At 40.2% G+C, this 19,943-nt stretch overlaps 1 protein-coding gene across 1 annotated transcript in view; it reads left to right on the top strand.

The window, feature by feature from the left end:
- The window catches only part of osbpl6 (oxysterol binding protein-like 6), a gene marked incomplete at its 3' end in the record, with an annotated part of 33,166 nt that extends 13,757 nt beyond the window's left edge, over positions 1-19,409 (top strand). Inside the window, exons 3-23 of the mRNA XM_083908857.1 lie at positions 1,697-1,819; positions 2,226-2,279; positions 3,197-3,310; positions 3,411-3,581; positions 5,447-5,588; positions 5,772-5,875; positions 6,389-6,475; positions 7,050-7,218; positions 8,455-8,585; positions 10,334-10,441; positions 10,811-10,942; positions 11,697-11,784; positions 13,292-13,545; positions 13,899-14,036; positions 15,206-15,269; positions 15,367-15,445; positions 16,910-17,054; positions 17,303-17,447; positions 18,011-18,137; positions 18,371-18,493; positions 19,298-19,409. Of these exons, the coding sequence (XP_083764983.1) occupies positions 1,697-1,819; positions 2,226-2,279; positions 3,197-3,310; positions 3,411-3,581; positions 5,447-5,588; positions 5,772-5,875; positions 6,389-6,475; positions 7,050-7,218; positions 8,455-8,585; positions 10,334-10,441; positions 10,811-10,942; positions 11,697-11,784; positions 13,292-13,545; positions 13,899-14,036; positions 15,206-15,269; positions 15,367-15,445; positions 16,910-17,054; positions 17,303-17,447; positions 18,011-18,137; positions 18,371-18,493; positions 19,298-19,409 (2,610 nt within the window). The remainder of the gene's footprint in view (positions 1-1,696; positions 1,820-2,225; positions 2,280-3,196; positions 3,311-3,410; positions 3,582-5,446; positions 5,589-5,771; positions 5,876-6,388; positions 6,476-7,049; positions 7,219-8,454; positions 8,586-10,333; positions 10,442-10,810; positions 10,943-11,696; positions 11,785-13,291; positions 13,546-13,898; positions 14,037-15,205; positions 15,270-15,366; positions 15,446-16,909; positions 17,055-17,302; positions 17,448-18,010; positions 18,138-18,370; positions 18,494-19,297) is intronic.
- Positions 19,410-19,943: the final 534 nt, after the last annotated feature.

Here is a 19,943-nt window from a genome sequence, read left to right on the forward strand (position 1 = left end):
AGTATATCATCAGTCTCAAGCAGTTTACACTCTTGTCATAAGAAGTCAGAAGATATCTATTGTGCTGATTTAGCCAAAGGTGTCCCCACGGAATGTTTGTCCTTTCTCTTGCTCACACAGACCTTACCTGTAATAGTTTGATTGATTGTAGTATTAAAGGATGTGCTGTGCTGCTGAGTGTCACTGTAGGTGGGTTTGGCGTATATGAAACTGACACTAGGACTGTTTTATTGATTGATTTAGTCCTTTCACTGTTTATAAACACATACATATTTCCTGGGAAAAGGACAGGACACAAACATACTGGATCAAGTCAGTCCTAATGAACAGGCTCATGGAACAGTTAAAAAAAAAGAGTTGTAGCAGAAAATCAGACAGCTTCTTACTGAGTGAGCCACAAGATCTTTCATTGAAAAGGAAAGCTCACCCAGAGGAAACGGCCCATTCAACGTTAAATTATTCTGCAGTGAGATCAATGAATGTGAGCGGACTGCAGGAAAAATCACTTTGGCTTAATTCCAGTCAGTTTTCAGGGTCAAAAAAACCAAAATCCAATTATTTGACTGTGGCAATAATGCAGACAAAGACGCCACATACTTTGGTTACATGGTTAATGGTTGTCTAGACTGTCATTGTGATTATCAGTTCGGAACTTAAAACTTAAGTTCCAGAAACCCAGAATTATGCTCTGAATTGAAATAGTTTCTGCAGAAGCTGTTCTTTATTTAGTGTAATATTGATTCATCAGTTTAGTGCCCATTGAGTGTCTGTCTGTAAAGCCTCAGATAAGACACGGGAAGTCTGTCTCAAAGTGTTCCTCATGCGCTGCTATCTGCCTATTAGAGGCTGGTCGTCATGTTAAATGCTGTTATGTTGTAAAAGGAGATGTGTTGATGTATCGATCATTTCGCAGGCACCATTATAGAGTTGAGAGTTTTTTAAAATGACTTAATCTCTGCGAGTATAAACCGCTGCCTTTTATGTTATGATTGCTTTGAGCGGGGCGATGTACACTTTGCTAATGAAGTCGATCTGGTCCACGTGCCTGGTTGCACAGGGCCACTGAAAAGGAGGGGGCCACCGTCGCTGGAGAAACACAAGCTCACTACCAGACAGATCCATTTGCATGGTCATTAGATTAAACAAGCCGTTGTCTGCGCACCAAGGTCAGGTGACGTCACGCTGTCTTGAGGATCGCCGTATCACATCATGCAGTGAAAATACAGGCTATTATTAAGGATATTTTGCCTGAGAACTGGTTAATTTTTGACCAATTTTTCACCAAGATAAACAGGAAAAGTTTCCCATTTAGACAATTTTTTTAAATGATCTATTGATTCTCAAAATAGTTGCAAGGGCTCACCTGCCCTGAACTGACCCGGCCATCCCTCTACTCCAGAAGTGTCACTTTGATTTACAAACCCTCTAGAATCAGGAAGAGCACAGTCAGGAGAAAGCTAATGGTGTGGAAATGCTGAGAAAGCAGGAGAAATTTGGATGGGGCAGTAGTTCTTTAAATGTGTGGCACAGGGGAAAACAAACAAGTGTATCCCTGTTGTTTTCTCTCTCTGTCAGACGGTGGACATGGCACAGTTTTTTTTTAATTGTCACAGTAGGTGTGTCTCCTGTTGTCTTAGCGCTATGGAGAAGTAAGTGGATTAGTCATTGACACTGTTGTATTTCTCTCCTCATTTAGGAAGGAGACAGCTGGGAAATCATCGAAGGGCTGAAAATTGGACAGAGCAATGTCCAGAGGCCTGATAAACACGAGGGTTTTATGTTGAAGAAGCGGAAATGGCCGCTGAAAGGCTGGCACAAGGTAAGATCTACGAGGCAAAACGAGACACAAATAAACTTTCGCCGCATTCAAACACAGACTCCTCCCTGAATGTTAAAACAGTTTTCCAGTAAAGTGCTTTTGTCTGAAAGACGTTCCTCCCCCTTTTTCATTCACCTGGCCCCATGCTCATTGGGCGTCCTTCAAAAGCTACATGGTAATTTAATTTGACGTTGCCAACTTGCCAGCATCAACTTACATTTTTGATGTCTCATAAGGGGTGCAAAACAGTCTCGTTTGAACACGCAACATCAATGTCCTACAGCTGATAAAGAGGGAATTAACTATGGAAGACGATTCATTTGTACCATTAAACCAGCTCTAACGTGGTCTATATTAAATGTTATTTAATCAACGCACGTTATTTTTGTGCTTATTTTCTCTGCAGCGGTTTTTTGTTCTGGACAATGGTATCCTGAAGTACTCAAAGTCCCCCATTGATGTAAGTAATCCTGACCGTATCCCACAGGCACAGACAAAGCAGGCCAGTCTGTCGTCAGCTTGGCTTTGGCAATGAGTCAGCAGAAACATCTGCAACACAGAGCATGATGGTCAGTGTGTGTGTGTGTGTGTGTACGGATGCCATGTCACTGCGCAAGAAAACGAAGAATTAAGAATCGGACACATGACTTGAAAAACCACAGTATCCCAGATTCTTTGCTCACAGCCTTTGTGGTAACACTTAATAATAAGTGCACACTATTAGCATTAGTCAAGCATGAATAAATATTGAATTCATCATTTATAACACATGAATACTCATTAGTATGTAGTTTCTAAACACATGTGCTGAAGTGTTGTCATGTACTGAGCGACTGCTGGACACACACACAGAGCGGTGAGAGAGCAGTCTCTTGTAAGCCAATCAAAGAGCTCGTTTGTTGAAGGTGGATGCTGATTGGCTGCTTGAGTACAGCAGCTATTTGGACACTGTTCCTCAGCTGATGGATGAGTAAAACATTTACATACATACTATTGAGTATTCATGCATTATAAATGACAAATTCAATATTTATTATTGCTTAACTAATGCTAATAGTGTGTAATCATTATAAAGCGTGTTATGAACTTATTGGTAAAATAAAAACTTCTGAGGGTCCCCATTGGGTCCAGTTTTTAAATCTTTAAATCTAAACCTCCTAGACGCATTATTTTCACCTAATCTATTTCTTAACATTTCCGGTAGCCTTTGTTAGGAATCACTGAGTCAAATGGTAATTTATCATCAAAATTCATTTAAATAAGTGTTCTGTATATCAAATAATAAATCATTGAACTGATTCCATGGCTGTCATTTATGTGCCGCATTACAAGAAATGTGACTCATTGTAATGCAAATTGAAAAACCTCTCGCCTCAGCTCCAGAAAGGCAAAATGCACGGCAGCATTGACGTCGGCCTGTCAGTCATGTCTATCAAAAAGCGAGCTCGTCGCATCGACCTGGACACGGAGGAGCACATCTATCACCTAAAGGTAACGCTGATGGAAAAAGTCTGATGATTTTATTTTAACATCACGGTTGGTGGTTTAAGAGGTTATAAGCTCTGTTTTCGTCCATTCTTCTTTTTCCCAGGTGAAATCTCAAGAAATCTTTGACGCCTGGGTGGCAAAGTTGCGTCATCACCGGCTTTACAGGCAGAATGAGATCGTGCGATCTCCCCGCGATGCCACCATGCGACCGTTTCCTCCCCCAGCTGCCATGGAGGCTGCCCAACCAGCTGCAAGTGTGGTTCATGAAGCAAAGGTCAGTCGTCCCTCCCAGTGCTCTTGAATTCTGAATAAGTTAGGAAACATATTTTGAACTAATAATTCTTTATAGAAATTGATTAGCACGATAGCATTTCTTACAAGATGTAATTAGTGAAAAGACTTTAAACTGGCTTGGCGAACTATGAACAAAGTCTGTGGGGAGGAGAATTTTATATTTCCAGACAAAATATGACACTTGCTTACTCAGTTGGAATAATTTATCACAAACACAAGCACATGGTTGTGTAAAGCAGCAACAGAACAACTTCCACAACTCAACTCAAAGAGGACTCTGCCTCTCAGACTCTGTGGAACTGACTGTTTGCAGTGGCCAGTGTGGTGTCTTGTGCATGAGTATAAATGGCTCCTGTTGCTGATTGGTTGGATTAGCTTTATGTGGTTTGATCTAAGACATTTTTTTTAAAACTGTTTTGGACTAGAATCACTTTTCACCTTCTGTAGTTCTTTCATAAATGTGCTCTCTTGCTGTGCTTAGAGTAGATGACGGTTAAATATTCAAGAGGGGCTTGTCATGGGGAATGAGCTCACCTAGTTATGTTTATATTATTGGAAACTAGGATAGTGTACCCAAAATATCATCCAGAAGAAAGGAAGTAAACTAATGACCTAATGCCTCATCTCGTGGTGTTTTTCCTTTAAATGAACCTATTTTAAACAGTTACATTTCCATACAAATGACACTAGATTACCAGTGCTTCTCTGGATCGTGTGGCTAATGTTAGACTAATGGGTGTGAACGTTTAAACAGATATCTGGATAATCCAGTTAAGCCAACTGGTAATGTTATTTTAGACAGATCACACCAGGATTTGTTTGCCTACAGTAAATGAGTTTAGTGTGAACCTCTGGTCCTCTTCCACGTGTGTGTGATCCGTGTCTAAATGTGAGGATGCAGTTGGAGCAGGTTCTCCTGGGAGCGATGCTCTGTGCTTCATGCAGGCCATTAGAGGTGACTCAGAGGAGCTGGCTGCAGCGTGATGAGCTCTGCCAGGAAGAATTGAAAGAGTCTGCTCCTATAGTCACAGTTAACTGGTAACTGATACATCAGTCTGCACTTCCTCTGCATTTTATTATTTCATATGTTGCAATATAAGAATAGAGTTTTTTTTTTTTTTGGGACAAAATTGCATTTTTGCAAACATATTACTAGTGCCTGACATCTTGCATTAGTCTGATAAAAGCATTTGCCTATTTAGAAAAGCCTGAGTTTCCAGATCCTCAGCTCTCCTGTTACATTGAAACACCCAGACGTTGTGATGTTTTTGGTTTTCTTTATTTTATTTGTCTAATTGACAGGGACAGTGAACCGATTTGTGGCTGCAGCAGAGTTAGTTTTGAGCTAATTTTCATCTGTTGTCCGTGTGCATTAGGAGTGCTTGATCTGATAACCGATAAATAGGTCATTTAGTCTCTTCTATAGTGAAATTGACATATATATATATATTTTTCATACTCATGTCGCAACTGATTTGGCTATAAAGTACCTTCATTGTTGCAAAATAAATAAGCATAAAAAATAATAGTAGGGGGTGTTGGCATAAAAGGAGGGAGCAGCTTTTCCAGCCTACTATTTTAGTCATTAGTCATATTGTTGGATCTGTTGTGTTTGCCAATATCCAATAATACCTTTAGAAGCCAATATCTGCCAATACCGATATGGTGCCAATGATATCCTGCATCTTCTCTGCAAGGAAAGTCAACCGCTACAACTGCAAGTGACACAAATTCTGGATTTGTAGAATCAGAGGGGATCTGTCTGGGGATTAAGAGATTAGATTTCATATTTACATTAATTCCGTTAAAGAATGGAATGGAACCCTGTGCCTTCTACTACAGCAGGCCAAGCCAAGCAGCTTGCCATGGCAGCCGGTGGCCCCCAGCAACAGTACCAACAGCAGCCTGCCTGCCTCCTACAGTAATGGCCAGAGCAAGGTGGTTGCTTGGCTGCAGGAATCAGAGGAGATGGACAAATGTGCAGAGGGTAAGTGTAATTTTCTTCCTTACCCTGACAACACACCCCGAATTTCACAAAGGAGTGAATTAAATCAAGCCTGCGGCCTTTTGATAAGTCCTCGAAACCCCCTGCGCGGGAGGATTGATGACCATTGCGTGACACATCGCGCTGAATGTGTTGTGTGTGCGTGGGTGTGAATTTCATTTCCAGAGCTTGCACGGTGCCAGTCGAACCTGACTGAGCTGAGCCGGTTATTGCAGAGTCTGGAGATTCTACAAAGGACACAGTCAGCACCAAACTTCACAGATATGCAGGTAAAACCAACACACTGAGACACGCATGTACACACAAAAACACACAAGTACAAATGAAAGAAGGGCAGGTGAAGCAATTCAATTACTATTGAATTTAGAGGTTTCTTTCTATACTGCATTGTAGTGTGTGTGTGTGTGTGTGTGTGTGTGTGTGTGTGTGTGTGTGTGTGTGTGTGTGTGTGTGTGTGTGGAGTTCAAAAGCCCATTTATACTGGGTTAATGAAGTCTTTGTGTCCGGTTCAGTCCTTTTAAACCTCAGTCCTCATCATCTCTCAAGGATACTGGAGTTGCTCTCACAGAAAAAAAAGCTGCCTGCTTCTCTAACAAATCAGAATATATCATTATTTTTCTTTTGTATCAGTGTTTGGCTGAAATGCTTTTTTTGATTATTTTGTTTGCAACCTGTCCATGGTGTTGTTGTTGTTGTTGTTGTTGTTTTTTGTCATTTCACTGCAATCACTGTGAAACTTGTGTTGTTTTCTTTGCATATTTTAATCCACGCGTGCCACAAAGAGTGTAGAATTGTCAAAGAAAGAGAAACGCGTGAACAGAAGATGGAGAACAAAAAGTGTCGGCAAAGACGCAAAATTCCAGCTCCAGGTACCTCCCTCCAGTTGTCTACTCTCTCTATGTACGGACATAAACACAAACGGGCAGGGTTTTAATTATAAGTTGTTTTAATACGTCGTGGTTGAGTAATTAATTAATTAATTAATTAATCAAGCAGCAGGAATTTAAAATAAAACGGTAACCTTTGCTATGTTTTGTGCCCCTTTTAGAGGTAAGGTTGTTAAGCAAACGCAGCTGTGACAAAACACTTGTTGCTTTTCCCATTTGCTTTGTGCATTTAATTAGTTTTCACTGCAAAATGGCACTTATTAGTGTGGCGTGTCATGGCATGATGAGTAATGATTTTTTTTTTTCTAAATGACTTTTATTTTTGCTAAATTTATCAATCTGTGCTTGCTGAGAAGACTAATGTGCTTTTGCAAACAACCCCTGCACTTAACAGCTTTTTAATTACAGATCAGTCGATAAAATAAAGCTTCCATAGTCATCTGCAGACAAGCTGTTGAATTGGTGGTTCATTCTGGCTGTAAGACACAACACCCCAGCATGTTTGTGCCTCGCAGGGCATTGACAGTGGTCCTCTGTGGTCTTTATCTCTCTCCAGGTCCCTCTGTCTGCCAGTATGTCCCCTGTCCGCCTCCACTCATCCAACCCCAACCTGTGTGCTGAGCTGGTGGACTTTCAGCCTCCTGTCTCGCGGCTGACAGACAGCGTAGAGTCCGCCAGCGACTACATTAAACTTCAGGAAGAATTCTGCACCATCGCCCAGAAAGGTAGACTGACAGTACAGTTATAGACAGTACAAGGATTAATCTGGTTTATAATCTGAATTATACCTTTGGTACAGTTGTTAAGGCAGTGGTTTCTTTTAATTATGATAATGTTTTACTTTAAAAGTAATTGCTGAGATTTTAGAACACATTTTTAACCAACGCTCAGATTAGGATTGTAAGAAGAAGGTAAATTAAAGTTAGACACATTATCGGTTTGTTAAACACAGACCCTCTGCACTTTCCAAAAGTTTTATTGTGCAGTACATTTTGTGTTTTAGCAAATTTCTTTAAATGTCAACTCATTTCATATGTGATTCTGAAAAGTCAAGCCTCTCTTTTCAAACTTTTTTATTTTACTGTAGCTATGTCACTAATTAAACTTCATAAATCCATCTCAAAAATAAATTTGATGACCAAAACTCAATATAACTCATTAGCTGGGGTCCAAATCTTTTATATACAGGAATCATGAAGTTAATTTCAATACCTTTTCAAGACCTTCTCCAAATATTAAAACCTGTCGCCACTTCAAGCTGTAATCAGCAACACATATTTAACTGAGAAAACAGTTTTTAGTTTGCAACTAAATCCATAAAGAACAACCATACAAAAAACTCATAAGCTGGAAAGGAACAAAGCTCGTAATAATAAATTAAACCAAAGACAAGGTTTGTTCAAATAAACAACAAGTAACACTTTGACTGAAGTATTCACGATTTTGGAGTTTATTTAGTGCGATTTCGGATTATTCAAGCCTGATATCATTTCGCATTCGCTGTTGCATGATGCGTAACGTCACGTGTACGCGCGCAGCCCCGCTCTCGCAGGGGGAGCATTCCTGCGCATTGTTGTTTTTAACAAACGCGGGGAGGAAAATTAACACTTTCATGCATACTTTTTGCAGTCAAACTCTATGGACAAAATGTAATACCTCATGAAATTGCGATTAAGACTTTTTAATACTTTTTAATGGCCTTCATTTTCAGTTGATTTATCAACTTTTAATCCTTTTTAAGACCCCGCAGACACGCTGATATTGTATTAATGAATATATATTTAATTTATACACATAGTTGAAACAGTGCAGCTGCGAAGTAGCATGATAAAAAAGCAGTTTTTGAAGAACACAAGAAAGAGTTTCATTTCAGAATCATGACAAAGGAAAGGCATGGAAACACTCACTATGAAGGGAGAGGGAAGACTTCATTAAGTCCTTTTGTTGCATCTCTTTTACAGTCCACTCTCTGTTGAAGTCGGCCTTTAACACTGTGGCCATAGAGAAAGAAAAGATCAAGCAGATTCTGTCCGACCAGGAACAGTCTGACCAGTCAACTCAGATCTACTCTCTCAGGAAGTCTCTGTCACAGGTAATAAAACCATCTTTGAGCATCACCCACACCGTCTCTTTAAATTTGAGCAGGTTTTATTTTAGCCATATCGTATTTGACTGCAGTGTATCATGTTGAGAGATGATGACAGACTTTCAGATAAAACACACAAGGTGCAGTTCAAGTTGTTATGGTAATCATAATTGAAAAAGAAGGAAGAATCAAGTGAGTCGTAAAGGCCCAATCATTTCCCCCCTATATTAATTGGTGAGAGAGAGAGACGTGAACTCTAGTTTATTAGCTCTTCTCCTGAGGACTGTCTCTTTATCCCATTGATTTAATTGGTCGGCCTCTCTGCGAACAGTTGACATCATTTCACTGAAATGCTTCTGCTGCTTTATCTCCGCCCGGTGCCAAATTGGAGGCTTGTGAGGCAACGTTGCCACAGGCAGGAAGACAGGTTTTATAGCAAAGCTCTGTGTGATGTTTATAGTCGGGGCTCGTGATTGTTATAGCCCCAGCTGCTGATGTAAACTCTTTAAATTCCCGTACGCGAGCACTTCATTTATCTTCATTTTGAATCTGTCTTAGATTTTGTCTTACATATGTAACACTTTTATATATATATATATATATATATATATAAACAAACCTTATTGAAACATGCAGCAGTTATGCATCCATTTGGATTTGGTCTATACCAAGAGTCGCTAAATGCTCCGCTGAGCAGGCAATTATGCTGATTTATGTTACAGCCATACTACTATCTCTGAAAACATAAATAATCTGCATCCAGACATTTCATTTCAGCTCCAGTCGACTAAAACGTAGACTTATGAGTTTCCAAAATAAACTGGAGGAGTTTTTTCTTAACTAATCTGTTTTAGGAGCGGCAGAACGCTCAAACTGTGTGGATGGCAGGTGTAAACATAGCAGATGTGATGTGTTTTAAAATTTTTAAATGTAAGTTGGAAACCATGGCCAGTGGTCTGCAGAGTGAGATTAAAAAAAACTAACAGTGGGAGTTTTTTCCAGGTGTAAACTCAGATTTCTTGAAGACATTTCACCTCTCATCCAAGAGGCTTATTCTGAAAGTTGGTAGTGAAAGTGGCAACTAGGGATGGGACGATACCATTTGTTTGGGTTGTACCAATATCTCAAACTCAAGTATCTATTGATAATATGTATATACATAAAATTCTTTTACATAGTTTTATTTACATTTTGAAGCATGCGATATATAGGATTTTTTGGGATAGTTTTGGATTTTACATTTTTATCTGTCCCATATCCAATCCAGTGATTTTGACCAATATCCAACTGATACTGACCGATTCTGATTCCCATCCCTAATGACAACTGTTCATGACATCACCCTTAAGAATTTGAACTCCCATTTTAGAAACAGGCAAACAGAAGTTCACAGATGTCACCTGCAATCAACTACCAATCACACTGGTGTTCACTCATGTATGTTGCTTTATTGTCCATTTTCCTCTACACAAGAACGTCATTCAAGAAGACCCAAAACTAGCGCAAAACTATTTACTGATGCTGCAAATTCAAGTGAGAAGCAGACTCACTTTCCCATAGATTTCCATTCAAACTTTGTCAAGTCCAGTTGCTACTGATTCAATGGCAAACTATGACCAGGATGACTGATAATCACAGATTTCTCCTGGTGTAATTCTCCAAGCATTTGAAGACGTACAGTGTTGTGATTGGATATCGACTCCCACCGTCATGAAGAATTTTAATTTCTGTTTTATTTATTCACCGTCGTACAGGCCCTGTCCCAAAACTCCGAACTTCGAACTCGACTCAACCGCATCCACTCTGAATCGGTCTTGACTGAACAAGTTGTCAGTGTGAACATCATTTCCACGCCTGATGAGGTAAAGTCACAGGGGAAACTGTGTCACTCTTGACGCTGATTTCAATCTCCAGTATTTCTGAAACGTGAAGGCCGATCAGGCAGTAGGTGTGTTTACTTCCTGCATTATCAATTGCATTATTGATTCCTGTGCTTATAGACTGATCTTTCCACTTTGCCCTGGCAGGTAGGTTTAATAGATCAGTATTCTATGCACAACCTGACATCAAGGTTAATGGAAAATATACTAATTAGTAACGGATGAGAGCTCGCCCTCTGGCGAGGATACACATGCTGCAAGATGAAGTCTGTGTTGCCTTCCAAAGGTGCGTTTGGCTCGTAACTGTCTCCATAGCGAGGAGCGTTGAACGTCTTGTGTGTTTGCCTACAGGCCGGAGAACAGATGGGGATCCCTCTGACTCAGCAGGCTTCTAATGAGAGCCGACTCTCCATGTCAGAGTCTGTCTCTGAGTTCTTTGATGCCCAGGAAGTGCTTCTGTCAGCCAGCTCGTCAGAGAATGAGGTATAACTGGACGGGGGGGTGGTTGCTGGGAATCTGAATAGAACCTCATTGTGTGTGGAACTAGAGTTAGCCAGCAATTAATGAGGGTAGAAAGAAAAAGCAGAGATAGCATATCACAGTAGCTCTGACACATGGGAGGGCTCTTTATTTAATCTTCCCTGAGGCTCAGAAGTATCTGAGAATAATAACTCTCCTCTATCTAAAGGAAGTTTGGTCCTTCACTTGAAACGATCACTTCTGCCGTCTCCCCTTTTTTTTTTACCTCCCGTGAACACCCTGCTCCTAATATATGTGGTCTCTGAAGAGCCATTAAGCATCGTAGCTCCCCAGGCTCGCACTGATCCATCGTGAAGGATTACTCAATGAGGACTCATCAAAGCCCCCTCCATCATGTAGCTCCAACAGCTGACCAATTTAAACCAGCGTTACTGTGTCAAACTAATGTTCAGCAGCAGCAGCAGGCATCTGTGATAGAGGTTATTACAGCGAGTGGCGACTATGTCCTGCTCTGGTCACAGCGATGGCCTCATTGTGTTTGCTATATAAAGTATGAAAATGCTGCAGTGTCTTGTCTCACGACTACTGCAGTGGGACAGATAAGTGGCAACTACTGCAGTTTGTTAGCCACTGGCAAACTGCAGTCAACTATGTGTGTGTGTGTGTGTGTGTGAGGCTAATGCTATTTGCTGTTGTGATTAGAGTTGGTGCTGTACTCTCACTGACTCACTCGGCTCTGTACCTGTTCCCCTCACAGGGCTCAGACGATGAGTCATACGTCAGCGATGTGAGCGATAACATATCCGAGGACAACGCCAGCGTGACCGATAACGTCTCAAGGCAAAGTAGGTCCAGTTCTGCGCAAATCAGGAGCTCTCGCTGCACCACGCAACTGTAGTGCTACGTTAGAGATGTGTTAGGAAAGGAAAGGATCTCGCTCAGTGGAACAAAATCAGGCACCGAGACATTCATTTATCTGTGCGACTGAGCAAGTTGACTTTGCAGTTTTGCTCTGGTCCGCTTTGATAGGAAAACTCTCTATGGAAGGGAAGATGGGATCACCCTGCTCCGTCTTTGTCATGTACCAGGCAGAGATGTAGAATGTCTCATTATGATGAAAACAGTACAAGTTTGCCAAGTGTGCAAAATATACAGGAATTTCATAAAAAATAATACAAGGCAAGGCAGCATTTTGACATTTAGAAACTACATTACACTTATTGACCTCCTAACACTGACCTCCAGTTCGACTTTTGGGTCTGAGACTCTAAGAGGCATGGTTTTTCGATTCTATATGAAAGGTTTTTGAGAACCTTAGGTATACATACATATGCTATTTTATTTATTCCAATCTGCATTGCACCAGGTTTATAATGTAAACCTGGTGTGTGTGGTCTGTACCCTGAGGCTCAGGAACATTCTGTCCTCAGGAAACTGATGGACTCAGACTCAACTTTTAATCTCGACTACAAACATAGTAGTAGTTTCATCCAAGAGGTCACTCTGACTTATTTTATTTCTATTCCTCTTAAAGACCGCAATCTGGTCGTTGTCTTTGCGAGTCACAATATTATTAGGCCTACATTGTTTTTATACATATAAGATACTGTGTTATAGTAGTATTTTAACACATTTATTTCATTTTTGTGTTACTTTATTAACGCAGATTACGCCCCGTCAGCAATAAAAGCCTCTACATAAAAATACTGGAAATAGAGATTTTTTGTTAAATTTGCCAGCCAATTTATTTTTGGAAAGGATTTTATGATCTCTTGATTTTAATGTGTTGCTAATATGTATGGGACAAAAGTTTGGGGTCACCTATACAATTTTTTGTGTTTTCCATTAAAACTCACACTTTAATTCATCAAAAGAGTTGCAAAATTAATAGAAAATATAGTCAAGACATTGACAAGATTAGAAATAATGTTTTCAGCTGTGCTAACATCATTGCACAAGGGTTTTCAAGGGTTTTCTAATCATCCAATAGCCTTCTTACGAGATTAGCATTAACACAATGTACTATTAGAACACTGGAGAGATGGTTGATGGAAATGGGCCTCTATACACCTATGTACATATTCCATTAAAAACCAGACGTTTGCAGCTAGAATAGTCGTTTATCACATTAACAATGTATCGAGTGTATTTCTGATTCATTTAATGTTATATTCATTGAAAAAAAGTCCCTTTCCTTCAAAAATAAGGACATTTCTAAGTGACCCCAAACTTTGGAACAGTAGTATACATCATTAGAAACATAATTCAAGAGTGTATTGCCGAGAACAGCAGCGGCTGTCACAGATGTTGTAACCTGTCAGTTGTTAATGAGGTGATGTTGTTTTTTGTCAGTGGCCAACGGCGACTTCGCTGGCTGTGCTTTCCGCAACGGGCGACGCACCTGCCTGTCGGCGCCGTGTCCCGACACCACCAACATCAACCTCTGGAACATCCTGAGAAACAACATAGGCAAGGACCTGTCCAAAGTGTCCATGCCGGTGGAGCTCAACGAGCCGCTCAACACCCTGCAGCGCATGTGTGAAGAGCTGGAGTACAGCGAGCTGCTGGACAAAGCTGCGGAGACCGAGGATCCGTTTGAACGCATGGTAAAGCAGCCGTCGGTCATGAAAAGCAAATGTTTACCAGGTCGGCTGTTACACAAACATGTCGACTCTTTCCTGCTGTTCAAAACTATTCAGTGATTTCTATAGTACCTCTATAGTATATGTTTATTTATGAGTTCACTTTGCCAGTCACAAGCAAATATATATAGACTAAATCTTACTCAGCAAACTGACAGTATGCTCTAATGCCGCTGTTGGCTTTGGATCCTTTCTGTTTATCTTCTGTCCTCGTCTTTTTGATGGGCTCAAATGCGTCCTAATGCAGCCAGTTAATATAAACTGATAAACCCTGTCTTCATGTCTTCATTCAGATTTCTTTCTTTTAAATCCGACAGGCTCTTGTTGCCGCTTTCGCCATCTCAGGCTACTCATCTACGTACTACAGAGCAGGAAGTAAGCCATTCAACCCGCTACTCGGAGAGACTTATGAATGTATTCGGGAAGACAAAGGCTTCTGTTTTTTCTCAGAACAGGTAAATTTGTTTGTCAATTATTGGTTTTTTTTTCTCTGTGAAATACATTTTAGAGAGGACTATTATCTTACGAACATTACATTATTTGATAGTTTATAAGAAGAGATTAAAGAGAAATAAAAAATGAGGCAAACCTTAATGTTAAATTAAAATATGTAGAACCCTTAATCTTCTCTTGACTCCAATTTAATCAATTCACTCTTTGGAACCACAATGTCCATTTATTAGCTGATTGTGAGCTTTTAATCAGATCATATAGAGATGGAGTGATTGTCATGTGGACTGAAATGTTGTCCTGACACACAAAGTTAGCCCTTTAACAAAGAGACGACAGACGCACTTTGCATTACCGTTACTATGCGACAATTTGTGCTATTGCAAAAATTCCAACGATTTATGAAAGAAGAAAGAAGGTGCACGTAAACCTGTGTGGTTATTACGGTAATTTCACCGCAGGAAGCCAGCAAATCAGTGTCTCTTTCACCAGAGGAGAGAGTTGGAAAAACTGCCTGTACATAGTTCCCATTTTTTGGCCTGTTTTTTGGACATAAACTCAAACATATGTTAATTTAAATATGTCTTATACTGTTCAAATTTCAAATTTAACACACATCGGCTGCAGTGTTTTTCCTCAATATAACATTTTGTTTTTCTTCATTTTAAATTGTAACATGAATTAAATTGTAAAGAACTGCCAGATATTGAAAGTTGTTCTGGAAAATGGCGATTTGTGGTTAAAATAAGCAAAAAATAAAGATGGTCATTTTGTTAAAGGGTTAAGCTTCAAAATCCATTGTCAAACTTGGGATTTACTACTTTGCTCTGCAGAAAAATAGTGGAAAAAATGCCCTTTATATGGTCGCCCCAAAAGCTAAGGCAGCATAATATTTAAAGGTCAAATGTCGAAAAATAAGTGACATGTAATGGTGAGACTGCAGAGGACTGTAAGGGAACTACGGTGGCCTTTGCAAACCAGAAGGGATGTAAACAGACTTTGACAACTGGCTCCGCTCTCCCACTCTCTCTGTTGTTTACTACTTCTTCTTTGTTCATTTATTCATCAGATTAATGGGGTCAGAAGCAATTAAACACTTTTATGAACATAGTATATTCAATTTCTGCCAATAAATGAAGCTGCATGTGAAACTTTAAAATATCTCTTCTCAAAGGTGAGCCACCACCCACCCATCTCCGCCTGTCACTGTGAGTCGAAGAACTTCACCTTCTGGCAAGGTAGGTTGGCAAGGATTTTTACAGTGTACAAAAACGAAGAGAAGTACGTTGTTCTTTATTTCTGATGTTTTGTTTTTTTTGCTATTCTTCTTTTCAGATGTGAGATGGAAAAACAAATTCTGGGGGAAATCTATGGAGATTTTACCAATAGGTTCCGTAAATCTAATGATTCCCAGGTAACTTTGATCCAAAGAGTTTATCCTAATAATCAATGCATGGACCAATCTTGACTGTTTTACTGTAATTCCCAGTTTATGACTTTTCACAACAGCAAAACAACATCAACAAAATTCTAAATGTGACTCTGAGAGATTTCATTTTCATGATCTATCAGAGTTGGCACTATACAAGCTGTTTGAAACTGATCCAGCCATAACTTTGTCGGTGGTGATTAAGCCAGTGCTTTCTGTGCCATGACATATTTTAATAATAATAAAAAGATTCCTCTTAAGGCACATGTTAATATGATTGTATAACTATGTACACACACAGAACAGGCTCATGAATAAAGCCCCTGAAGTATGAGGTAGAAGAGGCAAGCTATGCTATTTTTATGTTACAAAATTTTGGCATAAAGGCTGAAAATTATTGTGCCCTGAGGTGTCTCTTAATCAAAACAAAAGACCTAGTTTGAAGATATCAGGAAGCAGTGTGGCATCATGGGAGTTGCTGTCTTGTTGTCTCGTTTGGTTCTCCTGTGCGTTTGTGCTTTACAGTGAGAGCGAAAGACAATAAGGATTCGTGATCCATTAGTGACAAAAACACACAATAAAATGACAAACAAAGGACAACACACTGGCTAACTAGTAGGAATGAAACTATTAAGCAAATTCAATATTAACCATGGCTAAAAACACCACTGTTATTTAACAGTAAAGGCTCAGCTACATCTTATAGTTCTAGCTCTGGAGATTTTAGTAGTGTTTTATATTAACAGTTCCACAGTGAGGAAGTTAGTGTTAGTGTAGGTGGAAACATCAGTGTGGTGCACCAACGTGGAACTATGGACCACACCCATATGTTGCCACCCAGCATTAAATAACAGCTACACAGTGGCTGACGTTGCTTAGTGAAACACTGAGCTGGTACAGGAGTGAATCACACACTGTAAACATACATCACTTACAGTTTAAGTAGCAGTAGGGAGTTGTCAGCCCAACATGAACAAACAAAGGAAAGGAGCACTGCACCTCATGGTCATGTCATATCATAGCAATGTATAATCATCAAATTGGAAAATGTCCTCTTTCCTCAGACAATAACACCATCAATATTTTCCCTCCTCCTTTGCTCCACATAACTGGAGAAATCTTTAAAACTGAATCATTTTGGTTTGTTGACAAAACGAGACATTCAAGAACATCGTCATTTTCAGTCATCAACATTTTTTTAAATATTTTCTGACATTTTATGGACCAAACAATTGATAGAGTACGAAAATAATGGTTAGTTGCAGCTCTAGTGGATTATAAGATATTTTAATGTAGAAATGTCATGTTATATGTCTTTGATTGAGCTGCCAGGCCATGATTGGAATTGACATTTTTTAATCGATCAACGTGCGTCATTTTAATAGACAATTAAACTGACAACATCTAGCAACATCTCGATGCTGATCTACTGCTACTGTATCTCTCCAGGTTTGGCGATCACTACGAGTGGAACAAAGTCACCACCTGCGTGCACAACATCCTCAGCGGAAGACGGTGGATCGAACACTACGGCGAGATCACCATCAGGAACACAAAGAGCAGCGCCTGTCTCTGCAAACTCACCTTTGTCAAGGTACGGACACAACATCACCGCGAGGTTTCTGCAGAATGATGGAAAACCCGGAAGGAGATCCACGATAAGGCAGCGAATTATTGATGAAATGATTCTCTGTAATTATTTATCCTCATCAGCACAAAGCACTTTCCTTGTACTACACTGTAATTGGTGCATTATTGCTGAATAGTTTAACTACGTTTACACGTTTGTAAAACACTTTAGAATAATGAAAGTGACTGAAATGTCACATATTTGTCTGCCAGGGAAACTACTGGAGTTCTAATGTGAACGAGGTTCAAGGATTCGTGATGGATCAAGAAGGGAAAGTGGTCCACAGGCTTTTTGGAAAATGGCACGAGGGCCTTTACTGCGGCGTCCCACCTTCTGCCAAATGCATCTGGAGGCCAGGTAAACATCGACATTTGCACCCTGAATACAAACCAGTGAAGGGGATGGATGATTCTTATTAGGTGCCTGCAAAGGTGCCAAGTATCTCTTGTAATCCTTCGCGTTTATTCCGCTGCTAACCTCTTACGCCAAAAGTTTGCAGTGTAACTCGTCCCGCAGCTTTGAGAAAACCCTCATACAAGTAATATCAAAATGTGCGATTTGATCGGGAATCTATGCTATGACTTTTATAAGCGTTTTGCATAACCATGGCGACAAAAATCTCAAAAAACTGCAAAAAAGTTTGCATTGAAATAAATGGGAAACCGAAGGAGAAAAACCAAGCCCACTTCGGAGCCTCGCCGTGTTGTCATACTTTAACGTAGAAATGTGGTTGGAACTTTAAACGGGCCACAAGACTTGGGGCTTTCATACCTAAGTCAAAGTTTTGATACATATTGCGGTTTTTCAACAATCGCAGTTTATGTTTTGTACTTTTTTTGGGTGCTTTCAGATTTTATAATGGGTGTGTATTTGTTTTTAAGATGTTAACATTGGTGTCCATGTGCTCCTGTCCTTGCCAGGCTCTATGCCCACAGACTACGAGCTGTACTACGGCTTCACCAGGTTCGCCATCGAACTGAACGAACTCTGCCCCGAGTTGAAAGACGTCTTGCCGCGCACAGATGCACGATTCAGGCCCGATCAAAGGTACAGCCTCACCTTCGCGGCAATCGTCATAAACCCAGATAACACAATGTGACCTTGACTCTGAATGATTAAACTAAAGAGGAGGAAATTTCCTCCACATTACAGATGTGAACCGTATTTAAGATTAGACCTGACTGAAGTTCATTTTTGAGTTTTGTGACAGACCTGAATCAGTCATCTGATTTTACTGGATGTGCTAACGATCGAAGGGTTTTTGGTTTTTGGTCACACAGACATCTGGAAGAAGGGAACTTGGAGATGGCATCCTCGGAGAAGCAGCGCATCGAGGACATGCAGAGAATGAGGAGAAAGTGGAACGAGGAGAACAACATCAAGCAGGAGCCGCGCTTCTTCAAGTAAGCTCGGGGACGAGTGAGCGGAATGAAAGCGCATAGAGATTGGGCTTCATTTCTACTCTCACTTTTATGCCCTCAATTATTTATGTGGATATCAACACATCCTGCCTGTAAAGAAACAGTCTGATTTTAACAAACAGTGAGCCACATAATGTGCCTATAAACTCTGCTCATTTGCCACCAGCACAGCAAATATGTAATCAGCCAATCATATGGCAGCAACTCAATCCATGTGGACTGCATAAAGTAATGTAATATTATCTTAATTTTATGGGTTAGAAGTTAAGGGGTAACACTTTACAATAAGTACACATTATTAGCATTAGTTAAGCATGTATAAATATTGAATTCATCATTTATAACGCATGAATACTCATTAGTATGTAGTTTATAAACACATTTATAAATGTTGTAGCAGGTACTGAGCGACTGCTGGACACAGAGAGAGAGGTGAGAGAGCAGTCCCTTGTAAGCTAATCAAAGAGCTGGTTTGTTGGAGGTGGATGCTGATTGGCTGCAGCTATTTGGACACTGTTCTTCAGCTGATGGGATGCGTAAAACATGTATAACTGTGTTTAGAAACTACATACTAATGAGTATGCATGTGTTATAAATGATGAATTCAATATGTATTAATGCTTAACTAATGCTTAACAATGTGTACTTATTATAAAGTGTTACAGAGTTGGGGTTTTGTGGCTCCAGATTAGTTTTATTTGGGTGGAGAGAAGACATAAATGGCTCTTGATCTGGTCTATACCACCCAGCCATATCTACTCACTTATGCATTTTTTTTCCTTCCAGGAAAGTGGTCGACGCCAATCACAGGGAGAGGTGGGTTTCCAACAACGTGTACTGGGAGCTCCGCAAAAACCCGGGCTTCATCAATATGGAATCCACAGTGAACCTGTGGTAGCGACCGGATCGTTTTGTCGTCAACAGACGAGGAAAAACTGTCACCTATGCACAATAAGGTGTTGAAGAAGAGAAACTTGTCAAACATTTTGTGTGCATGGACAGAGGGACGTGGCTGCAGAGCTGGAGGATGGAGATGGACTAAGACTCAGAGTCACCCTGTCGAGGATCTGTGGCACCATGCGCACACACACACACATGCAGTCATCCATCCATCCATGGAAACATCCTGCAGGATCAATTACATCGTGCTTCTCCAAGCTCCAGGGCAACACTTTTAAACGCTCCCGTGTAGATCTTTCCTCAGCTCCTTCGTCTTCTGAGTATGTCCTTGCCTTAAAAAAACGACGTGTCACACGAATTTAGCAAGTTTTAGTTCGAGCCATTTGATTCCCGACAGCCATTTTGCATTAGACGAGTCTATGAAGTAGACGTTTTCGTTTACTTACGATACTTTGCATGCTTAGAGAGCAGCTTTCACTGGCATAAAGCCGTATTTACTGTATCATTAATTATTGTAGAAAAAAAAAAATTA

The sequence above is a fragment of the Microchirus variegatus genome (assembly GCF_963457635.1).
Source record: "Microchirus variegatus genome assembly, chromosome: 22".
Lineage (NCBI taxonomy): Eukaryota > Metazoa > Chordata > Actinopteri > Pleuronectiformes > Soleidae > Microchirus > Microchirus variegatus.